This window comes from Anopheles gambiae, chromosome 2 (assembly GCF_943734735.2).
Source record: "Anopheles gambiae chromosome 2, idAnoGambNW_F1_1, whole genome shotgun sequence".
Taxonomy (NCBI): domain Eukaryota; kingdom Metazoa; phylum Arthropoda; class Insecta; order Diptera; family Culicidae; genus Anopheles; species Anopheles gambiae.
Genome location: NC_064601.1, coordinates 77,825,966 through 77,851,787, shown reverse-complemented (window position 1 = coordinate 77,851,787; position 25,822 = coordinate 77,825,966). Strand labels below are relative to the sequence as shown.

At 47.2% G+C, this 25,822-nt stretch overlaps 1 protein-coding gene and 1 long non-coding RNA gene across 11 annotated transcripts in view; one reads left to right on the top strand and one right to left on the bottom strand.

Annotated features, from left to right (window-relative positions):
• LOC1274736 (ion transport peptide) overlaps window positions 1-23,230 on the bottom strand; it is a 37,251-nt gene extending 14,021 nt beyond the window's left edge. The window contains exon 1 of one of the 10 annotated variants that reach the window (XR_009764598.1): window positions 22,862-23,225. Coding sequence is in view for 1 of the 10 variants with exons in the window: in XM_061641815.1 (XP_061497799.1) it covers window positions 22,862-22,876 (15 nt within the window). In the remaining 9 variants the exon portion in view is untranslated. The other 9 variants (XR_009764606.1, XR_009764599.1, XR_009764604.1 and 6 more) reach the window with 9 other exon arrangements.
• LOC133391113 (uncharacterized) overlaps window positions 1-25,822 on the top strand; it is a 37,646-nt gene that overhangs the window by 8,389 nt on the left and 3,435 nt on the right. The gene's annotated exons all lie outside the window — the stretch shown is intronic.

Here is a 25,822-nt window from a genome sequence, read left to right as displayed (position 1 = left end):
GTACGTGGATCATATTCCCCGGTAAGACCCGTGTGGTATCATCATCAAACCACATTGCTTACCACGTGATATTGGATGCCGTGGTTCAGTGGTGTTCCGCTCCGCTCTCGGGCAAAGTAAGCGCCCCTTTTGTCGAGCTGCCCTCAAGCTGACCAGATCTGCCTGTGGGTGTGTGTGTGTGTGTAGACATAGTGGATTTGCAAAATATTTGTTTCTTTTCAATGCTACACTAACAAATTGATCACACTGTGAGCTGAGGGAAGCGGGCACATCTAATCACGAGCTCGCGAAACCGATTTCATGATTCATTATCTGCCGCGGCAACCTGATCAACTTGGAGAGATGAGTGTTTGTTTGTTTGTTCGGCTGCATACTTAAGAATTTTGTTTATTCAACAACCTCTCGGCCGCTCTGGGCTGCTTACTGGTACACACACACGATTAAATACTTCGGCATTAAGTCGGTCTGTGATTTGAAATCATTCCGAGCGGAAGACGGGGCACGAAATCTGAGGATTGAATGGAATTTCTATCCCTGCTTCCGTACACTGTGTCGTATTTCGTGCGTCGTTTTGGGAAAGCTCTCTGACCGCTTCTGGGCACGGATGATCCAACTCAGAACTTGTAAGTTAGAAAAAATAATGCTTCGAATCAAATACTACGTAATAACTAAGACCCCACTATAGGAGAACGTGTCCTCCCTTCCTCGCCCTGTCATGTTTGGTGGGTGCCGGGTTTATAACGACCTGACCCATTAGGATGTAACGACTCGGCCGAGTTTGATTAACCGTTGCGCTTAATCGTTATGAGCTGTTTTGATCGTTACGATCGCTGGGCCGTTTAAAATCATAAGTAAAACAATTAGCATTTAAACGGAATACCAGTCCGCGGAAACAGTTTTGTCGGGGCCGTGCTGCCAAATGATTTGCATATTGGAAGGCACGTTCCGATGACAAGCTGTATCGCTGGAAACGCGCGATGCTTGGAATGTAAAGCTTCTAATTAGAATTAATGCGTCGCTGGCAGCGTTGCTTTCTAGAACAAGGTTTCTAAGTTACGAAGCTGTTTGGGTGTACTATTTGAGGAATTGTATTCAATTTGCTCTTGACATATTTTATTAGGTTCAAAATGCATCAATTCCAACCGCTCGAAGTTGAATTGCTCCAACAAACGTGTTATCCAATCAAACGCTCAAAAAGCTACCGCCAGTAATATCTCACGACGTTCCTTAAAAACTGCCGCCACTTTGCGCTGCTTGCACTGCGAAATTAAACTGTCAGCAAAACCCCCGATCGGCGGGAATACATCTCAATACGGGGTGGAATAGTGAAACCGGTTGCGCATGGCGAATTGCCATAGCTTATATATCGCGCCACTGCCGCGCCACATATGTGAATCTCGATCGCGACAGACAGTATGGTACCAGCGGCACAGAGAGCCACGACCGTCCACGAACAATCCAGCATATACATATGTGTGTGTGTGTGTGTGTGTGTATGTGTATGTGTGTGCATACCACCTGGCTTGTACAAACTATGTCATGGGGCTTGGTGACTGCAATGATCCGCAACTCGATCCACCAAGTTGCAGAAATGTTCGAACTCGCGCTAGTCGAACATGCGGCGATTGTAAGGATCCGAACGAACCAGCGCGAGACAAGCATACAGCAAGCATCAAACACACACACGGGGGGCACTGATTCGCTGTTTCGTTTCCACCAGCTGTTTCTTGTGTATACATAAAACCAAATAAATATGTAAATATAAAAGCAAATCTGATTTGCATTTACCACACGTCCGTCGGCGGCGTTCCACCACTTTTGCCACGGAGATACAAATTTCCACGCCACTCTTCTACTTTTTTTCTTCTGCTTCTTCTTCTTCGGCTGATGTGTACAGTGTACAAAACCTGCAGCCCGTTTGGCTTTTGATCAAACCGAATCGCGGCTCGATCTGGGGTTCGACCCGTGCGCTGGCCGAGTACCGAGGCCCGCGGAAAGCTACGGAGAGACGCGACGATCGACCATTCCGGCACCGCAATGTCTCCCCGGTGCGGCCACAATAGAAGCCGAACGAATTTACATTTTATTTCAATGTGTGCCTTGTCAGCGACAAGTTGACAGTATCCGCCCGGGCCCCGGGGCTCGATCGGCACTGCATTCGGCGCGCTCTAACTCTGTGGAGGGCGATGAAAGTCTCGCGGAGGGGCACAGTTGTCACCTGATGATAAAACTACACGCTTTTGGCGAAAAAAAACGTCATCATCATCATCATCATCATGTTCGTTGTTTGCTGGTGGTGCGTATTTGCACGCTGCATACTAATCGGCCACTATTGCACACTATTATCGTCCGACGAATCGCAGGGGGTCGTGCCATGCATGACAGATCCTGCACGATATAATGCTTGCCAAAACACCTGTTGTCGAGAGACGAGCGAGAGTTCAATCTCGCTGTTCAATCTAGCGGTAGTTTCCCACTGCAAATGTGAGGCAGCTGGCGAGATGATCGGTCGAATGATTGGTGCAAAAGGACCTACATACATACAGGGCCTACTCCCCCTCCGCCCATAGTTGATCTATGCTGTTTTGGGTAGACCTCGAACCTGCTATCACTTGCTCACTTGCTTTTGCTCTTACTAAATCGACACTTACTGTGAAGGGACAACTGCTCGAACGGCACTCGAAAGAGAATACACACAGACGCGACACACTGGCACACGCACCACTGCTTCCTTTAAGTCTGCTACAATGGAGTTGTCGTACACTACCACACACGCACAACGAACCTTTTCGAAATAAAAGGAAGACAATATTCCACCCAACGAAGGATCTTTTGGAACTTGGATCACACGTCCACACACACACTTTGCGGCAGAGTATACACAATGAGAAAGTAGCTCGAAAACTGAAAATGCTCGTTTCTTCCGTCCGTAGACCGTGAATTATTCACACCGTATTGTGGGGCTCGATTCGCGCGGGCACACTCTCATGCGGCAACGTTTTGCTCGATTCGCGTAGTTCGCGCTGTTGTGTTCGATGGTCGCCGTCTCAGACAAGACTAGCCGATCGGCCCGATTGATCGGTGATCTTAATCCAATCATGATGATTCGTCCCCCACGACGGGGCGGCCCGATCATGGCGTCCAACTGCGGCCTCCCCACCACAGCGGCGTCTCTGCCATTCACCGTCCGAACGAAGTAAGCTCTCGTGAGCGAGCGCGCACCTAACACTGTCTGCGTGCGTATACGCTGCATAGTTGGAGTGTGTAGGGAGGGGGAGGGGAGACGTTACGCCGTGATGAACGCGATCGGTCTCGTGGTAGTGATGCTGGTGTAGTGTTCCTACTAGTGGTGTGTCCTCTGGAGCGCACCCACGACTCCAATCCGACTCAGGCAATTGTTAGTCCGATTCCAACTCCTGCAAAATCGGAACCAATAGCTCCACCCGTAGTCTTATTTGCCCGTAGTCGGAGTTGTCCGAAATCGTCCGGAGTCGTCCGGAGTCAACCGAATTCGCCTGGAGACATCCCGAGTCGCCTGGAGACATCCGAAGGCGGAATCTTGCGGAGTCGTCCGGAGTCGGAACCGTGCGGAGAAAGGCTGGTGCAATATTTTTATGATCAGGAATTTCATCTCCGATTCCGACTCCTGCTGACTTCGGTCGACTCAAACCGCTATTCTTACAAAGAAAGGCCTATTTCAGCCGTGCACGCGCAAAGTGAAAGAGAAAAAAAAACTCTACGAAATTAAATGCCTTTGGCCAACTCCAGCCGACTCCGGAGCACTGCAACTCCCGACGACTCCGGGCGACTCCGGACGACTCCGGTTAATGCTCGGCGGACATAACTTCTGGAATCGGTTCCAGAATTTCAGATCGGAGTCGACCTCGAATTTTTGCCCATCACTCGTTCCCACCATGCGCGGAACCAATACGTTGGTTGAAACGACCTGCCACCCTCATCACCAACTGGGTCCTACCCTCCTTTTCGAAAGTAAACGGAGCGCCAGACATTTGGGCGCGCGTGGGACCTGTTCCGGCGGGGTTTTCCCCCCTTGCTAACCGTTTTCCACCGGAGGAAAAATGCACTGGGCGTAATTTTCTCATGTTCCAACCCGCTCCGACTCCTATCATACCCACCGTATCAGAGACCATTACACAGACAACCCTACCGGAGGGCGGTGGAAAACAACTGCGTCACGGCAGTTGCCCTAGAATGCATCTGACATCAGCTGGAATGAAATATCGGCCGGTCCGATCAATATTTCCCCGCAGCTTCCAGTGGAAAGTGCCCCGGGCATCCGGGTAGTGAGGATAATGATTGAAAATAGCCTATCACCGGGACGCATGCATCATGCACCTCCAATAGAACGGAAAGTTCCCTGCGCACACACCCACGCACAGCTACGCGAGGGTAATTGATCGTCGTGGGAAAATAATAAGTATCCCAAGGAGCGCACCGCAAAGGGTCAAGTTTAGAAATCCCAACGATATCGATGATTCATTCAAATGTGGAGCAAAGCGGGTTTCCGGTCGGCGGCGGCAGCGGTACGTGTCGAGATTGGACAAACAATCTCAATCATTCCCACATTACTAACGGCGCAACTATGCGGCAAATGGGTTTGTTTTTGTCCATGACCTGGAAGAATTCCTCGCTCTCCTAATTAATGCACGTTGAAAATCTTGAGCGGTGGTGGGCGCCAACAATTCGGCTGCGGACATACACTATCGCCAGCTCATTCATATGGCATGATATGGCGTGGGGTTTCCCCTCCCTCTCGTCCCACTCCCTGTGCCGTGCACCGAATGCACCATTTACGCTAAGTATATTGTTGTGGCTTGTTGCTTCTTCCGACCTATCATTCAACCGATAAACACATATGCCGCATGTACGGCTTTTAAATGTAACTAACTGGTGTTCGCTAAACACGCGCGTTCGGCGGAAATCTGCTTCAGCTCGATCGGGCCGCGATCATCACGTCGATCAATCTCCGTATTATAAATAGACGCCATTTCTGCAGCGGATGCAATTACGCCACCGTTCCGCAGCGCAGCGCAAACTTCCAGCGCAATGGCGCAGCAGCAGCGCAGAAAAATCGCCGACCGATAACTGCTCCTCGGCCCAAAGCAGTAGCAGACCGAGCATCATCATGTCGTCCTGGGTTAGTTACGATCTTCTCCCCCAACCGTTCCGGTGCATCCCAGGATCCAGGCCCAGGATTGCAGAACTACCGCCAACACTGCGTGCAAATGGCGTCGTATCTCGCTGCTGCGTGCGTTAATCACGAGGCCACCACGGCGAGGAAGCGATCAAGCGACGGGAGAGAAAGAAATATCGCGAACGCTGGAGTGTGTGTGTGTGTCGCGCTGCATCGTCATTCCTGCTAATGTGCGTACATTCCCCCGGGACGCCGGATGAGTTGGGCCAGTTGCTGCCGGCTCTTGTGGAGGCTGCCGGCCGTTCGGTTCGGTCGGTCAGATAAATAAATCAATTATTTATAATTATACACTTTTATCATTGCCCTCCCTTTTGGTCTTCCACCGTCTTGCTCCCGTTTGCCGTTACCTCGGTGCAACCCAGGGGGATGGGACAGACCACCGGCTGATTCACTCGATTCGTTCTCCCCAAGGGGTTTGCTCTCGCGATCGCTGCTCGGCAGACCTTAACGGGAAGGTTGTGGTGCGGGCTGGTGATGGGTGATACGGGCAGAACTTTTCGCCCAGCTGCCATGCACATGCACAACGAGAGAGAGTGCAAGCCAAGCAGCAGTTGGTAACCGCGAACCGGGACCTTAGAGAGTACGCCGCCGCCGCGCGCGCGTACGGTCGGTGTCAACGACAGCGTGTGGTACAGCTGGCGTACGATGACACACCCCTTTCGCACGGCGGCGCACATTTCATAACGTGACGTCGATCGGCGTGGTGTCGTGACCGGGCGATTGGATGCAACCCCTAGGTGACGGTGATGGACGTCACCCAACCTCTTCCACACGCATACACGCACGCACGCACACACGCCCGCGTTGACGGATTGGTAGTTGCTCACCTTGCCGCGTGGTCGTCTTGCGTCTTGCGCACCGCTATAGCGCAGTTGTTGCTGCTGCACGCGGTCCTCTTCGCCGTCTTGCAGATTGCAAAGGAATGCGTCCCACAAAAGGGGTGCTGCACTCATTTTTTTGCTTTTGCTTCGCCCCCATTCACCCCTGCCCACGACCGCTCGTCTCGCGGCTGCCGCCCTTTTCCCTTTTTAATTTTGCGCTGCACTACGCACGCTGGGCGGAATACTGAGCAGATCCCCGCGCTGTTGGCTCCCGGTTGGCTGGGAAAGTACGCGTACGGCTTTCGAACCAGGCATCGATCGAGGGGCGGATTGGTATCGCTCGTGAGGTGTACGGGTGATACTCTGGCATTGGTGTGGTGGGAGCACAATGGAGATATGCATTGCGCGGGGTGGGTCTGTCGTTGCTGCAATGCACTCACCCTGGGTGGAGGGTGGACCATTGTATTTAAATTCGTGTGCCAAAAGGAATGCGGACAATTTAAATGTCAAAGTGTTGATTAAAGCGCTGCACCGCGAATCCGCCACGCCAGCTCCCACTTTCTCTCTGGTTCGTGTGCGCGCTGCGCGTTCTGCTTCCAGCGCGATAGAACCGGAGAACGGGTTCGGGGGAAGGCAAACGGAGCCAGAGCAGTAGGGTGGCTGAGTGGTGCAAAAGAAAAACGCATGATAGAACGCAATCGACGCGCCCGTTCATTGGCTATCGTAGCGGCGCGGCGTATCGTAACGCAGCAACATTACATCAATTGCGCCTAAAATCTGCTGGCGCATGCGGAAAAGGGCGCGCAAAGCAAGGGCAGCTCGAGCAAGTGTCACGTAGCATATTTTCTCCAGCTCCAGCTTCTCCACCGCCCGAGACACTGCGCTGGGCAAAGTTTGAAATCATAATTAAACGAGCGAATCAAAAGAGAAGTCAAAAGCCGAGAACGATCGTTCAGAGAATGATTACTTGATAGCAATCGATGTTATTGTATACATTCGCCATTGCTCTTAAACATTCAACAAAGTGATACAAACATAAGCGGTTGTGATAAAACTCGATGATCAAAGCAACTGAGAAGAGAAGTAAACAAAACCATTTTTTTTGTCCACACCGCCCTATGCGTTGTGCGATGGAATTTCCATGCAAATGCATTTGGTCCCATGCCTGCTCTTGTAGACCCTCCCTACACGTGCCCGTTCTGAAGTGGCCGAAGAATGGTCGCCGCACTTCTTGAACACTTCTTGCCGGGCGTAGAATCTTGACCTGCCATTGAACAACAGCCCCACCAGCCGGACGGCGGCATCCCCTGAATGTTTGGACGGTGTCGAGGAAACGTGTCGCCGACGGTGCGTGAGACACTTTCCGTGACCGATTGCGCAAAGCTCGCCATGCGCAGTCGGTTTCCGATTACGCGTTTGCAGCACGAGGAGCCACCGATGGAATTAGTGTAGCACTCACCCGCAAGACTTACCCTTCCAGCGGGCCCAACAGCACGTTCCGGAGGTGCTGGATAAGACGCCGCTCCCCCCCAGACCTTCCTTAGCCATATGTGCGTTTGCGTGCGCGTAGTCTCCGTACGACCTTTGTGCTCCCGCGTTTCTATTTCGGCGATTCAACACGCCTAACCTAGAAGCAAAACATAAAATCTCCCCCGCTCCTTGCTTCTCGCGACACGTGTTTGCATCGTGCCGCGGGACAGTCTGACCTTGTCGCGCGGCCAACCTATTGTTGGCAAAAATTGGCGCCACTCTGCCCGAGGATCGGGAATTTCTGTGTCTCCATCTTCGGGCGGCGAACAGTGTCGGTTGGCTGGCTGGCTGGCTGGTTGGCGCCGAATGGAACGACAAATTTCGTTTGACCGATATGCTTGTGCCGCCGACGCCGCCGCTGACGGTGTCCTCGATTCCGTGTCGGAAAATTGGATGACAAGTTTGCGAGAATTGCACGGCTTGACGGCGCATTCCTCAGCGCACGAGGGCACGCTGGGAAGCTGACGCCTTCGACGGCACCGTCTGGCTGGTGGAAACGGTTACGAAAGCGAAATGGGATGTAAGATCAAGCGACAGGGGGACGACGCACGATACTCGCATCCCTCTCCAGAGAAGGAATGAAGTCTGCTCCCCTTCAGGTCCGATCGACATAAAAAGCAAAAGTTCAGAAGCAGTAATGTCGGCTAAAGGATATATTTTTGGCACATTGGTTGGTTAGCTGTTGTTTTGCTAATTGTTATACGCCGTTTTTTTTTTGTTGTTGTCTCCGACCCGACCGTCAGTCATTTGTCAGCGGAAGAAGCAGGTTTCTCGGTACTGTCACAACACTCTGCTGTATCTGCTGCGAAGTTCCATGGAAAAAGCAGGCAGAGCTATAATCAGATTCCAACTAAAAGCGGACCCAGGCGGACCTTGAGACCTTGTCGGATGGTTGGTTTTTATCTCCTAATATCCATCTGCACGCAACCCTGGATAGAGGCGAAGAGGTAGCGTTTGTAGTTGAGACATACAAAAAAAGTGGACTTGACGATCTGCAAAACAGCGATCTTCAGCAAAAAAAAAACTCACACACACGTGTCCCGCTTAAAAGACTTTTTTTGTGACATCTTTCGTGAATTTTGACCACCTAATTGAAGTGTGATTGACGTTACGAGTCGAGAGTAGTAGGCTGAACGTCGATCTTTTGGAGATAGCGATTGTATGGCAAAAAGTAGTCAGCCTTAACAGACGAGGCACGAAAACTATTTTTGCTGGTAATTAGGACAGATTTTTTTTGTTAATGTTGTCAGTGAGGCTTAAGATGGCTTCAGAACAACCACACAACTTAGTGATGGGTAAAGTTGGCAAACATCAGCAGTCGACACCGATCCGACTTCGATATTTTAGGAACCGACTCCGGAAGGTAGTTCCACCCAGCACTATCCAGAGTCGTTCGGAATCATCTGGAGCCGTCCAAAGTCGGAGTCGTCCGAGGTCACCAGGAGTCGCAAGGAGTCGCAGTCGGCCTTCGAAATAAAGGCTTGTATACGTAATACACACGCAAAGTAAAAGACAAAAACACAACGAAATTAAATGACTAATCACAAGAACATTGCACCGGACGGGTCCAGTTAACACCTATCGACTCTGGACGACTCCGATTTCGAAAGACTCAGGACTCAGGACGACTCCAGACGACTCTGGACGACTCCGGACGACTTTGGACGACTCCAACTACGAACGACTTCGGGCGACTCCGGATGACTCCAGACGACTGCGGACAACTCCGGATGACTCCGATTTTGCCGAAGTCGGACTAACAATATCTGAAGACGCATCGGAGTGGTGGGTGCGCTCCAGAGAGCACATCACTACACACTACCATTACTATCTTCTACAAAGCATCATTACGTCTTACACATGTTCTTCTCTCGTTGCTTATCAGCGATGCGCCCTAATGCCCAATTCAAACCGTAACTGTGTAATAAAAAACGGTCGCCCCAAAGACGAGTCAGAAATCTAGCGTAGAGCAACCTGTTACGGGAGTTGTTTTGCCTGCGGGCAACCCACCCCATCGAAAGCACACACTCACACACACGGCCGCATACACTCTGAAAATCTGGTGTAGACTTCGTGACGATCGCGCTAAAGATGGCAGCCGCCAATGAGTCTAACTCGTTCTCGGTGCGCAATCAACGAGTCGTTGGGGTTAGATGACGGCTCTAGTTTGCCTACTGGGTAATTATCAGCCCTCCCGATCAGGGACCAACCAAGCCAGCCGCACACATCAACACACACACACACAGACCATCAAACGGGAAGATCGTGTACTGGACGCGCGGCAATATGCTTGTTGTGTCTTGTGTCTCAGCGTGTCTTGATTAATTTTCGTTTTGCTGCGTGTTTGTTTTTTTCACTTCTCTCTCTTTCTCTCCCTCTCTCTCTCTACCTCTCTCTCTCTCTATCTCTCTCTCTCTCTCAAATCTCCCTTAACGGCCTGCTAACTAATCGTTCTCCGCCGGTTTGACCGCTGGCCATTTCCTCCCCGTGCGCTCCTCCTGCGCTCGTCTTCTACGAAGCGATGCGGTGTTAATTGAAAAAGAATGTGTGTGCGGCCATTTCGTCGCTTGCCACAAGCGCGCGCCTCACAGCGGCCCCTTGGTGATGGTGGTGGACCCACCAGAACTGGTCCGCGTCCGTTTCAGTTCTCCATTTTCCGCGCACCGTTTTCCCTGCATAGCCTGCCTATATTCACCACCAACTGGAGCGCGTATGACGTAAACGGTGCGGATTGCAGTAATTTGAGCTCCACTACTACCCCGGCCTGCCCCGGTCGCGCATTAGTGCTGCTGTCAAAAAGACCGATCCTTGTTTCAGTGTTTTGCGTCGTTTTTTGCGAGGACACCACCATGCCGACGGCTCCTTCGACTTGGCACTCGTGTAGCTCGCCAAACCGACCGCCGTACACTTGCTGCAATAGGACGTGCCCCCTTTTTAAAACCGTGTGGCGCGCGCGAGCACACTCACGCCCTCCCTTATCGGTGTGTGACATGCGGTAAACGGTGTGTGTGTGTGTTTTCCCGAACCATTCTTTCTGACCTTCCAAAGGCTCAGTGTCTGTCGCATCAAAAAGCACCGCAGGAAAGGTTTGCACGATGCTGGGGAAGAGAGACTGGGGTGGATTGGTGAGGCTGGTGCCGCTCGTTCGGTCTGTGCCGCCAGTTGCATCGCGCCTACCGAAACCGGTATATTCGGTATGTGTTTGGTGTCCACTTTCCGCCACCGCCATCTCCTCCCACAAGCATCATCAGCGTCATCATCGTCAGTTGACATCGTGCCGAGGGGCGCACGGGGTTTGGTGGACGATCTGATGATCATCATGCTCGTGGTGTGATCATCGACAGTTCGGGTGGTGCTGCACGCTGCTGCAGCTCGGTTAGGAGCTGCAGCGTCGTGCGGCTGTGTCTGTACGTTGTTTGATGAAAGTGGGCTCAGCGTGTTACGTCAGATCGACACGATTTGAGACGATCTGCCACTTCGCCTACCCTCATCCCTTCCAAATGCGTACAACCCTCTCCCACCAAACGCTGTAGGAAAGGGAGGCGAGTTGCGATTCGAGCAGTATTAGTGGCTAAACGATGTGAATGTGGCGAGCGAATCGGTCCACGAGAAGAGGAAATGATCCAACTAAGCCTGACAAAGTTCGCTCCCTGACAGACCGGGCAGCAGTGTACCAGAGAGATAGAGAGAGAGAGAGAGATATATCGAAAGAAAGAGGGAGAGATTGAGAGATAGAGAGACGCGAGAAGGATGGTTTGCTGCGGCACGAAAGTAAAAGTAAAACATACACATTTAGTATCGGTCCTCAAGCTGGTCTCGCCCTAACCCCCTCCCTCCGGTTGGCCTGGCGCGCTGCTCGGAAGTATTATAGCACAATTTTCCGTCACATTCAAAGACCACTCCGGGGCCACCGTCGGGTTATTCGATAACCGTTTTTCTTGCGAGGCAAGTTCCGTTCCCTTCCCGTCACTTTTTCGACAGCCAACAGGGTGGAGAGATGGAGCCAACAGAAGAAGAAGAGAAAAAACGACTTGCCAAGGGAGAATTGTTCCAAAGACAGTCGATGTAGCAGATACCATCAGTGACAATTGGTACACAGTTCACTGTCCTTTTGCAACGCCTCGCTGTTAGGACAACACTTCACATTGGTCCTTGTGTTTTGCGTCAACCACAAGAAAGATGTGATTGGATTTCTTTTCCAGCAATTACAAACAATTTGGTGACTTTCATAGAGCGAAAGTAGGAGCTGCAACGACTTCATCTACGATCCTGGTATGCGATTGAAGGAAAGGGCAATTTGTAGCCAACACGATAAAGCAGATAACGAATGGCAGGAAACATTCATGTGTATGGGTCGCAAAGTGTGTGTTTGTTTTGTCTGCATTTGCATTTCCTGTCCCGTAGCTCGATCGCGATTAAGATCTCTGTTACCGCGATCATACACGATCAAACATATACAACCACACACCCAAGTATCACACTTGGGCACACACGCAAGTATCAAGCGGCTGCACTAATATCGTGATCGTGATCATTCATGCTGCTCCGTATCTCGTACCGCGTTCTCAATGGTGTATCTTTCTCGTTTTGCTCTTAATTTTTGACAAATGTTTCGTTTTGTTTTCATTTTACCACCGGCGTCCCCCCTGCTGGGCGCGGTTCCGTCCTCTTTGGTGGTTGAATTTCGAGCAGTTTTTGCCTTGCCATTCTCGCCCTGGCCCCACATGATTGCTCCTACCCCTTTTGCGTATTATGGTAGACTTTTCCCTTCATTTGTCTCGCCGACCCGGCAGGTATCTCTTGTAGCGAGATGCGAAATGCGTGCCACCGCGGTTGCTGCTTTTACCCGATTTTGTTTTATTTCGGTGTGTGTGCCAATAAGTCAACCATTCGCCGCTTACTGTGCGGTTTCGCACGAAGGGACGATTATGTGTCTCCCTGCTGATACCCCCTCCCCTCAAAGTCTAGCCAGTTTCGGGCGTTTGGTGAAGATGCAAGGAAAGACTCTCCGGATCTCAGGATTACCTTTTGCGCCTATCCTTTGCTCGCTCTATCTCTCGTGCGAGATAGTCGCGAGATTACGCCAACATACAACCACAGTTGTGCAGTTTCCGAGCACGGCCGCCGTCCACCGGCACTTTCCTCGGCGGTCACTGGCGGTTTGGGTGGAGGAAGGAACCTTCCTTCCTTTTTTTTTTGGTTTGAAGACTCCTAGAATATTAGTCTCCTTGCGGTTGCAGATCGGCTCGAACGGCCGTCGCACATACACTGACACTCTGCACTCTGCCCTGCTCACTTGCAAGTGGATCAATTGCCACGAATTATTGCCTTCGATCGCGCTTTCCCTTTTACACTAACGCGCACCAACAGAGCGCCAACAATTCTGGGCGTTGTGGGTCGACTCCTTCGACTACGCGGCACAAGCACTGTATCATTAGACCGAAGTCATTAAACGGTTTGTTATGAGGGCAATATTGAACACCACATCTGCACTTGGATCTCGTGTCCCCCTTACTTTGTTTGGCCGATCTTTGGCGATCGCAGCGGAGCGGTAATTTTGTTTCCCTCCCGAACTGCTCCAAAAACCAAGTTCTGCCACAATATGAAGGCGATTATGGTGTGAACGGATGATAAATTTCCCCGCAAAATTTACTGCACGATTCTACACTTTACCGCGTGCCGATGGCGGGACCGTAGCAAATCCGTCTGCCCCAGAATGGAGAGCAAGCAAATGGTTTAAATTATTTATCCGCATGTATCACCGTCACTTGGTTTTGGTGACGATCTCCGCCAAAGATCGTGATCGAGGCGCAATTTTTACCACTCCAGATGGTTCACAACACCAAAACAAATGACAAGTAAAAAGACACACATTCACGCACACACACACACACTTCCCACCACGCACAAGGCAACACCCAGCACCCAACTCTCGCCAAACGACTTCGGGATTCAATTTCGCTTTTGCGAACCAAACTTTTTGCTCTCTTTTTTCCCTTTTTTCTTATTGCAGCCCCCACTGGCCGCCAATTGCCACTGTTTTCCTCGGTCGCACGGAAATAACGCACACGGGGTAAAGATCGGGTTAGCTGGGGAAGCAACTACAACAACGACAGCAACAACAAAAAGTACAACAGACGCACCACTCGGGTTTTTCTTAGCGTAGCTTGCGGTTTAAGGTACAACGGATTTCGCGATTCGCGAACTGGCACGCGCTTGCTGCAACCACGAGACGACACAGACGTTTGCGCGTTTAATAACGTTTTCCGACGTTAGCGGGTATTTAAAGTACGCGCGGGCTTCAGGCGAATGCATGTTAGGCTATCCGGTGAGGAAGGTACGCTTTCTTAGGACGGAGGCAGATATTGGAAAATATTGGCCTAGTGTTGTTTTTTTTCTCTCTAGTGAAATATTAAGCAAATTTCACTTAGTTTGCTTGTTGAACAAATTGTATTCAGTATATAATTTTATAAACTCTTGTATTGTTTCCATAGTATTGATCCTATGCTTATTTGAATGTATCGAATATGCATACGCTAGCTGTTATTTTCTTCTAAATAAAAAGCATAGCTTTATAGCGTATTTCAGTGTAAAAAAAAACAACTAAACATACAACAATACTTTTATGCCAACCCAATATCTTTGCTCATGAGGGTGAGCACACACTGGCCAGAGCGACGGCAACAGTTAGTGCCATCCGAAGACATCCGAAGAGAGTTTGCTCTCGTGGCTTGTCAAATGGACGTCTGCACACTGGCCAACATGTATTCTCAAAATCTCACTCTTCAAGAAGGAATTCTGGGGAATATTGAATTCATAATATCAGCTATGGAACCATCTGAGCTTGAAGTAAATCAGCGTTTTTTTTAAATATTTGCGCTTCATAACTAAATGAGGAATAAATGTTCCCTCAGTTCCCCCAAAAATTTATTAGATATAAAAGTACAAAATAATAATTTAAAAAAAACTTGTGTTTATATCATTCACAGCAAAACACAATAGAAATGACCCCGTAGACTCCTAATATCTGCAGAGAAACGCGCTTCATATTTTTCATATCTCATTTCACGAGCATTTCCAATGTTTTCATGTTTTATTTCACTCGCACATTCTCGTCCTCTCTGTGTACGGTATTTTCTCTCAGGAACATTGCTCGGAGAGAGAAAACCTATCGCTCATACATTTTAACCGATGTCTTCGGGTAGTTTGTTGCTTTTATTGTGACATTGGACTACTGTGCAAAGTTTGAAAATTTTCCATAAATCGGTAATGTTTTTGCACGGTAGTAATCATCAATTGCAGTTACATTGATCCGATGCCGTTGAAGATGTACAATTTTGTTGGATTTTTTGCAGTCCGCACTGCATTGTTGCAGTGAATTACAATTTGTGCGCAGTTTTATGGCATTGTTTTATGTGAATATCTTGTTGTTAAATTCATGACGAAAAATAATAACCTAAGCATCTAGAGTTGATAAATGACACCTTATTTTGGATGATAGAAATCTATAACCACAAACCTTGATCAATTTAATGGTTCAGCTGGTTAATGCTGGGTTATTCTTAATCAATATAGCTTCTAGGTATAAAAAATATTCATCAAATAGAATAAAATAAACCATACGCCTGTCTTTATACCACTTCACTTTCCTACCTTCCTCCGCACCTCACGCACGATGTATAATGGCCAACATAAAAAGTTGATCGCTCGGCGACATTTTCAGCACCATTCCGGTGGGTGAATTGGTGTACGATCGCATGAAATGCCCCGTCCCCAAACCGCAGCGCATCGTTACCAACAAAGTAATAGTAGTAGGCTGCCGTCATTCCAAATACACACCTAAACACACCTGTGCACGGTTTCGAGTAGAACAAAAAAAACACTTTTATCACTTCACTGCAGCAGTTCCACAGCGCAAATGGGCTGGCCCTTTGGATTCCTTTTGTTTCTGCAACAACAACAACAACAACCGATTCAGGGGTACTGTCAAAGCCAAACTAACCTGCTGCTGCTGCTCTGTTACTTTGGCGGAACACTTTTGCCTCGTTTTGGGCTACCGCGCAGCGCGCTTTCAGACAAATGCATTTTCCCTCCGTTCGCGTCGAACGCATCATAATCACTTCGGGAAGAGAAGTAAAAGACATGCACGCACACACGAAAGCGAAACTGCGTTCCGATACAACCGACCCACACACATGCGCGTACCGATGCATCATGTGGTAGGAGAAATGCATTTCTCCCTCTCTCTCTAGCCCGCTGTATGCTTTCTTTTTGTTACCCGATCGCACCACCACAAGGTAAGTGCAGCCCGTGAGATGACAATGCACTTGCGCTGGTGTGTGTCTGTCTGTGTATGCTTTTGTACCTGCTGTGTGTGACTGGATTTGCAGTGCCGATGATGATGATGATGATGCCCATGATGATGATCGTGATGATGACGGTGCGCTCTACTGCATCGTTAAAAACAGTAGGGAAATGAATGCGCTGGATGAACCATTCAGCTGTTTCCCGAACGATCAAATGATCACTGGTTCAGCCGGTTCATGTCAAAATCGCTTGGGACAAGATGAATTCTTTTGTTTATTTATTGTTCCTTATTAATTTGTTTAACTCAGGAATCGTTTCAAATTTTGTATTTGTTATGGTGCTTCTAAGAAAGATCTAATTACTTATGACTGACTTATTTTCGGCACTCGAAAGAAATATCTTGAAGGTTTACATTCTAAATGCAAATACTAAGCTACTCTTGTATATGCAGTAAGCTGATAAACTTTACAAACATATATACAGTCTCTTACAACACACAAACAAATTAGGGAATGTAGTCTCGGAATCTTTGAGTGTGACTGATCAAAATGAATCTTTTCTTAAATTTGCAAGAATATAAAATATATATTGCATACAGCAAAGGAGGAATGTTTTCTGGCACTTTTCAGATATAAAAAAGATTTAAAAAAATAACCACATGCGTTAAAAGCTACGATTAATAGCAGATTTTTTTTACAGTTTTATGGATTAACCTAAGGACTTGAGAACAATAATCAATAAAAGCTTGTTAATTTTATTAGTGGCTTAGGCAGGTTTAAACCTATTACGGCTACTGCTTCAAGTTGGAAAAGATGTACAAAATAAAACAATGATCATGTGTTAATGTTGCCAGGGCATAACCAACCTGGCAAAAACGCCAACCATGTTTAAGCTTTCGTCCATAGATGAGACTTGGGTCATGGATTAAAAAAAAATGTTATCTATATATTCAAAATGTGTTTAACGTTGTATGAGTGTGAGGACATGCGATATTGATTCTCAGCTGGCTACACTTGTAACACAGCTCATTAGAATTGCACAGGTTCTGTGAAGCAGTAATCAAGTGGTTTGAATGACAACTTGATCACTAGCCTACTCTGAATATCCTTTAGATTGCCCTCAAGGACAGAGTAAACGAGTGCGGTGATCACAGTGACATTTACAAGAAAATCTTTAGTGTCGCAACATAACAAGGGCTTATGGAATACCTCACTGCATTTGCTGAGTAAAAGTGGTCCTTAATCCTGGGCAAAATACCCAAATGCTTTACCATAGACTTTAGTACTTTGGAATACTAAACTGTGAATCACCTTCAATGGATGAAGCGAAACGTCCAGGAAACTCCAGCTCATAGCAAATCCAACCACTGTAGACAGCAGTGGAAAAGTCCAACCACCATAAGACTGATAGGCGGGCTTTAACCTGTCACCTGCGCGGAACATTCCCCACCTCATGTGTCAATCGCGGTGGAATTGTACGGGCCAATTGCTTCCGACAGCAGCGGGCCGTGCGTAGCCTTCAAGCAGCTAGCTAAATGTAAAGCCCACGAAATAATGCACACCAATTCCATCATCCGTGCAGGGAATTGGTCGCCTTTGATCGCCATGTGGCCTTCTCAACTAGAACAATCTATCAGCTACTGTTTACATACATCCGAGCTAATTGTTGCTAATTATCTAACACTGCATTTGATACAGTCTGATGCAATTACCCTGCGGTGTAGTGTAAGCCACATGCCTCTAACGTTTCCCCATGCCCCTTCCCTTGTTCTTCGCTTTTCCGTTCCGTCCGGCACGGCACGCATCGGCCAGTCACTTCAACGCCTGATCGCAACTGTGCACCGTGGGGTGTTGGGAAACATAATCGACAAACGATCACCTTCCATCGATTGCAATTGTAACACACCCCGCCAGGGGCTTGTCTTTTCCCTCTTCTCCTTCTACATTCTCCGCTCCTGCTCCCCCACTCCCCACGTTTGGGAGGGAAAGGCCTGCGACATCGCCAGTAGCTACGCGCTGCTGGTCTTCTAATTACCGCCCCAACCGGGATCGTATTGCCAGGCCTGCTGACACACTGCACAAACGTGCGTTCTTGACAGTGGATACAAAAATCAATTTCTCGTGCACACCGGAGTCTCCGGTCGACGTTGGGTTTGGTTTAATAGTGAAGGCGGCATGCTATTTTTACCATTTCGACGGAAGAACGCGAATTGGACACTTGATCGTCTGAATCGATTTTCTCACGACGCTCCTAATCGGGGAGGGAAATGCACCTTGTTTGAAGGGAGTAGGAAGGAAATGATTCATATACCAGCCGTAAGCCGTACGTCGATCGTGGCGGTATTGTTAGGAACGATGATGAAGCTAAAATGTAACAACTTATACCGGGTGGTGGTTATTAACGAGTTAAACTGATACCGTACAAATAGCGCTTATGGAACACGGCGTTGTTCGTGTTTTGCACAGTTCGCTTTTTTGCGTAGTTCTCCCACGCGCCTTTAAAAACAAACTGTCCCTTCTCGCGCACTTAAAAATAAAACTCTAGCTTTACTTAATGATTTCTTGTTCTTGGGGCGGTTCCGTGGTACAGTCTTCAACTCGTACGACGTATCAACATGCTCGTCCTGAGTTCTACTCTAGATTGGATCGTCCTCCCGTAGCAAGCACTGGCTATCCAGCAGCGTGGTATTTCATAATGTCTGGAAAGTCTGTATTAGTGTAGACCGACATGTCCGCGTAGGACGGTTACGCCACATAGAAGAAGAATCATTTCTTGTTGCATGTCAAATTGTTTTCATCTTTTTTAGAAGATAAATCCGAAAAAATAACAAGCAAGAAGGTTCATAGGCGACCTATGATAGGCTCATAGTTCAGGTTCAAAGAACACAGTTTACATAAAGATGTTGGCGTCTCCACGGTCTAATCTCCCATGGCGTTGTAACACGTGTTCGTAATGGTTCTTCCATTACCGCTTCTTGTGTATCGTAAAATTGATTTATTTTTAATTCAAACCTTCTTCAATTTTCACACATACAAACACATGCAAGGCGTCAATCTTACATTCAAGTGACTGAAGAAGGTAAGGGCGTCACAAGTCCTACCTTATCGATTGTCAATTGGTCGCATTCATATCGTAGAAACAGTTGCGCACACCACATGGGCGTAGACATTTCTAGAACACGTGTAAGTAGTTACCATAAGCAAGCGAACGATTCGCTTTACTTACTTCTTCCATGCAATCATGCAGCCCACATAACTGCCACGGCCAAATGCCAAAATACTTACTTTTAACATTGTACAGTAACAGTCTCCAATTCTCTAGGTGCTTTCAGCTCAGCAGTGCAGTTGTCAACGATCCGTTGCGATGCAGCTGATCGTCGTCGACGGACGAGAGTTCCGGGCACGGGTTTCTGTAGGTGTGTGTGTCGGTCGTATCGCTCGGTACCTTATGTATAGGTGCCGTCGGCCTTTGTCGGTGTGACACCCCGAAAAAAAGTGGCACAAATTATTAGCACAATTTCGTCCCGCAGCACACAGACCCCGCGGCAAGCGGGCGGCGGCACTACTAAGCTGCCGTACACTTGCGCGAGGGCACCGCTGCACACGTTCCGGCGCTAGTGTCGCGCAAGGGGCGATCGTTTTACGCACTGGCAAACAGTCGCAATACTTTTCCACCTTTTCCACGCCACCGAGCTGCTCTGCTCGGTTGTCAGATGAATCTTTGCGCGTCGGTCGAACAATCTGCAGCCGCGCACGCACCTGCATTCCATCACACGCCGGACCGAAGCCTATGGTTGGTTGGTTGGCTGTTTTGTCACACCTGCGAAGGACGCCAGAGTGCAGTGGTCCGACGGTTTTATGGCTCGATTGACCTCGGCACGTCACCACGGCACGACGCGCTCGGCTAGTTGCTGCCTGCAGTAGCGCTCGTGGAATCGTGGAATCGCATTCATGTTTTACAAAACACTGCTTCCCGGGCCACGGGCAGCTTTTCTTCCCTTGACGACCGGATGTGGGCTTCCATTTTCTTCCCTATCACACACTACTCTGCTGCTATCACTTTCGCTCTCTTTCACTCCTTGCTCGTGCTGCGACACCCGCTCGTTAGCTGTGTATCTTCTATCCCACTTAACCTGTGCCGCTGTCACTACCACTACCTCTCGGCGCCACAACAACCACCGCGAACGACCTACGCCCGTGAGTCTGGTACTCCAGAACCCTGCCAACGGATGATGTGACCGGATTCAGTACAATACTCAAATCTCCGCCTTGCTTGATTGGCCTACCATCACCACCCTTACCATCACCACCACCACCAACCACCACCACTACCACTACTACTACTACCGCCACCACCAGCGGCAGCTGCTGTAGCAACACACTTCACACAAAATTCGTTGAACGACAAACAAAACACTTTTTCTGCCCCGTCGTGACAATTGTGCCAGCAGAAATGGGGAGAAATTATGCAGCTATGTTACTACACCCGTACCACCATTAAATGACACCCTACACAAACCTGGTCACACACTATTGTGAATCGATGTTAGACAGCTTCACCCTAGCACTGGTTTTCCAAATTTCTATCAGCCGCTTATATCCGACTGTATCGAGGGAAAGGTATTTGGCAAAACCCTTGAACGGTTTTGGGCGAGAAATCCAACAAAAAAAACCGTGTCGCTCTTGTTCAACTGATATCGTTGATCTGCGCTAGGCACACCATCACTGGGACCCTTCTCACGTAGGTCAGCGGAGGAGAGCTAAAACAGCGGTCTCACATAATGGATACGTGCAGCTCAGGAACGGGGCCTTCCGACGGTATGTCTGCCTTGCCCCGTGTATTAATGGATATGATCACCAACACAACCGCAGCAGTTCCGTCGCTTCATTGGGTAATTGAATTAAGTGTAGCGAAACGGTGCAGCACGCGTGTAACGCTGGGGCAGTGTATGTGTTCCCTGTTTAGCATTACTATCGCCGGCTTCCCCTTTTTAGTACCATTTAGTACAGTGAGTTCTAAAATGTATTGTGCCGAAACAAAGGTAGGAGTTTTTGTATGAAATATCACATTCGAAGTGTTAAATTAGAAATGGAAGATAACAACTTTTAATAATGATTAGTTATAAATAAAAGATTAGGCAATTCACTACACTGCAAAACAATGTAAAATGATTTTGATTGCTTTCATAGATTAGTGTTCGCTAGACTCTCTAGGACTGCATCAGATCATCTTACATCATGGTTTACGAAAACTTTCGTAGGTGCATGAATAAGCATGGTTTCGCTTTAAATTAAATTTGATCACATTACCTACGGTGTGCAAGGTTGAAGACTTGCTACGCTTCTGTTTCATAATTACCTACATTGATCGCTATTGTTAGTTATGATGAGTGTAGTTCGATGGTTGTTATAAATGTAACCGTAATCACGACAAGACAACTGTTGATTACGCAGAAACTAAAGGGTTTTTGCTTCAATGATCACCGTCTGATAAACTCCTTCTTATTAATCACACTGACTATTCCGCTTTAGTGTACAGTGTATTAATTAGTCATTCGCCTAGCGTTCTGATGGAAACTATTATTCATTCACTCCGCTACGGCTGTCCTACCGGGATTATCCTGTTATAACACTGTCGCTACAGCCCGCACACACCCATTCTCACTTCCAATTTCCTCCGTTGCTTCCGTTGCGTAAACGTGTTTCTCGCTACCTCGTATTTAATAGATCTGCGCGACCCGTTGTCGAGCGCTAGCAAAGAAACTGTACCGCAAATTCTTTAATCCATGCCTTTACAAAACGTCTTATCGACTAGCCGGGGTACTCGCTCCCGTACCTCTGTTAGTCTACGTCTTTGTTGCGGGTTACAGCGGCCCGTCAATCCGTCATTCAACTGGAAAATGGTTTTACCGCGTGCGAATCGTTTCCGTAGAATATGTATTGAAAAATAACATAAGCGCAACAGGTTGTAGTACGGGCGACAGCCAACGAACCAGCGCGGGGACAATAGGAATCTTACCGCTGTCACTAGCAAACTCGTAGCGGATTGTGCACACAATGTTCTATGTTAGATTATTTTTTTTTCTTCTATTAATCGCACCCGCAACGTTTCACAGGAAGTGAAAATTTTCCATTACATTTATTAGCATTCGATTAGGTGGAAAACAACGAGGAAATCATTGGAGAACAAGATGGGTGACTGTGGTGTGACATTGATACATTAGGGATACAAGTGTTAGCAGTGCCAATTAGTTGTTCAACATGAAAGAATTAGGAATATAGGAATATCTATCATTGTTGACTGAATCTAATGAACGATAATAAAAATGTATGCGTACAATTATAGATCTTTTTTGATCGTTTAATAGGTTGTTACAACATTATATAATTTTAAACAAAATTCCAAAACTTAATCTTCTGAAAACTTCTCTTTTCTTCTTGTATTGTTAAATTTTTATGAACTGGAAAAAGCTCAAATTATTCACAAAGTCAATAGACATGAACTAATTATGATGCAACATAATTAAAAACTACATGATATAATTTCAATGAAATGATTGAGTTTATAAGAAAAGCAAAATGATATTAGTCCTTTAGGCTTTTTCGTGTTCTGACTTTTCTCCAAAATTTATCAAACCTCTTAAACTAATTTCAGAATAAAAAACAGTTCTAATTGACGAACTCAGATCTCGATTTGTATAATCAGCGAACGCTCTGCACTTGACTTTTCACTCGTATCAATCGACTATAATTATGCAAAGCAAGGCACCATAAACCTGGCAAGTGCAGATCATGCGATACGGAAAATGATCGTACGATCATACCCCACGCTACTTGAACGCACACGCGCACTGAGTAGTTTCCAGCGATTAATTACACCATAATGACGCTAACAAATTGCCATTGCATTCACACAAGATCGTGTCACGGTAGCGTATCGGAAATGAGTTATCACGTGATTGATCGCGTTTGAAAATGATATTGTTTACCTTGATACTATCCATGCGCTGCACAGGGGGCGCCGTTGAAATCCAAGCTCAAGCGTAGCGTTTCCTTCGTACCGAGCCGAAGATCTCCCCGTTACTGGATGCTCTGGTTGAGTCGGCTACTCACGTTGCACACTGCTTTAAATTGCACTTTGAATCACTACACCGGTTCGATTCTCAACTGATTTCCTCCAAACCCGAGTGAGTTTGTTTTAGATATCGGAAAGTGATTGGGTTTAGGAAACGGAACGATTTGACTACCGCCCGCCACAAATCGCCAAAGAAGAACGCTTCGAACGGCTTACAACACGGAAGATCGAAACACTGTTACTACTGTTAGGACCAACAGTGAAATACTTGGCGGAGGCAAAATTGTTTTCTCATTTATATATAGAGGATAACGGCTTGGCGCTTCCACCGCGCACTACACACAACACACCGAACACGAGAGCAAGCATGGGCCAATAGCAACAGCAACAGCAACAACAAAAAACCCGAAGATAACACACACAATCCTCCCAGCATCCCTCAATTGGCCGAAAGTCCTCCCGCAGCCATCCAATGCCCAGGCGGCGAAAAGAAGACGCCCGTCGCGTGGTTTGATTGAGCAGGAAAGAGAACCATCGATTCAGATCGTTGAGTGCTTTCGCATCGACTGATAGTGGGACTGCCGGCTGGTAGTGCGAAAGAGTCGGCAGCCTGTACGAGAGAACGGGAAACAAAAAGGCCACGAAAGCTTCGGTGAGCAAAAAGAAGCGATGTGTTAGTAGATTTTGCGCACAGCCGATGACGCTGACGCGCGCGGCGCGAGAAGCACAGTTGCAAAAAGGAAATGAAAGCTTTTTAGCAGGCGTTGGATTTTCTACCGAGCCACGTGAGTGAGCTTATGTTACGTTTACTAATTTTAATGATTGTAGTACTTCGGACATCGGTAGTATCACTATACACTTTATACAAAGTGTGCACTTTTACTTCAACTTCATGTTTCTTTATTACAGAAAGAAAAACTTCTACTAATTAAATGTTTACATAGGCATGTTTTAGTATCAAGCTAAATCTCATGTTTAAGATTAAATGCAACTTGCAAGGAATCTAAACGACACGGCACCGTAAGTGACTACCAATACGAATGGTGCTGACATTAAGTTAGGTTTGGGATTTTGCAGCAATGTAAGACATTGGGAATTTCATTTACTTTTTCATGATTTAGTTATTTATTTATTTATTCATTTATTTATTTATGTGATCTTAGCGTACATCCTTCCGGAGAGTCCACAATAAAATTTTCTTTTTTAAAGTTATGAATGCTACACAAAATAAATATAAGTCAACTTAATCACATATACGATGCCTCAAGCACACATGTGCCACATTAACCAACGTATCTTTAACGAATCGGCTCTTGTTAAGTGGCTTTTGTGTAATAATGCTTCATAAAAGCAGTGGACGTAGCGCTCGTTCAGCAGCAAACCATCAAAATACTACATAAAATTGCCTCATTATATCTTTTTACAGTGATACGGGTAATAGCACAACTAAGTTCGGCTTCTATTTTAAATTTTCTTTAAAATAAAAATCTTCATTGAGGTAACATTTTGAAGGCATAATAATCATTAACTTTTTGTGTGCTTACGGGATAAAAATGACATGTGCTGCTATTCGATCCACAACGGTGGGACACAAATCATTTTTTATGCTGATTTTTAAATGCCGTTAAAACAATTTAAAACATTGTCTACAGGTTACTGATGTTATTTTTAATTTTTGTCTGTTACGCTATCACACAAAGATCACAAGCAAGTACTACTGATGTTTGTGCCATATAATGTACATGCGAACTATCAAATAAATCATTCCACAATCCACGTGGGATTTTTATTTTTAAGCAAAGCTATTCTTATCTATTGCAAACATCTAAATCTTCATACAACGTAGCTAGACAGTTCATTCGTGCTTATTTTTATTCTATAGACAATAAATGGTTCATCTTGTTTGCGAGCATTTTGAAACCTCAGTGCGCTCTGGTAAACGAAATTGTCCATGTGCGGTAAAGAAAAAACAAATTTCTTCACGTCCTGAAAAGTGCTACTTATGTTCAGTGCTACTCCCATTCATCACGAGACTACCACTGCGAAGTGTCCCACTGTTATTGGGACACATGCGCCACAACTCATCCTTGCCGTCCTTCTCCTCATCCCAGGCACGAGGCAATAGCATCGTTGCCGACCGAGTGCTTGTAATTTAAGTTTAATTTTATACATTTTCCAGTATTTCCAGCGAACACCACTTCCCACTGGTCGCCCGAATACACCCACTGCTAGAGGATGTGTGTGTTCGTGTATTTGTAGCCATAGAATTAGAAATGGCACGAGCGGATATCCCGTGTCTATTTTATTCTAATAACATATATGATAGCGCTACACTGTCGCACAGACGCAACGGAGCATAGAGTGAGAGAGTAATCGTGCGTGCGGTAGGACACCAAGCAATACGTAGAAAATTATAGTTTTATAACCTCTGTGATCAACTCGGTGTGTCCTTGCGTTCGCCCCCGGTGCTCTGCCGTAAGTCAAAGGATGCGCTAAAATAGCTCCCGAAGTGGACGGAGTGGACCGGAGCGCGTTTGCAACAGTGTGGCCTTCGTTTCTTTGCTGCGGGGTACTGAACGCGTTCCCGCACAGAGCGTACTATCAAGGATACAATTTATGGGCAGCTAACCCGCTGGCTTACGTTTTTCCAATTAAACTTAACTGTACGGTCTGCGTTTTTCCCCCTCGCTCAGCCACCACTGACGTCAGCACTCAGGCTTTCTGCGTTGTTTGCGCTTATATCCTCCGAACGCCCTCGTAAGACATAGCCTGCCGATAGAACTGTTTTTGGCTACCAATTGGCCTACAGATGAGGCTGTTATAAAAAAAAGTGTTGTTATCCTGTGTCCACGAATCAGGTCTGTTAAGCGAGGCT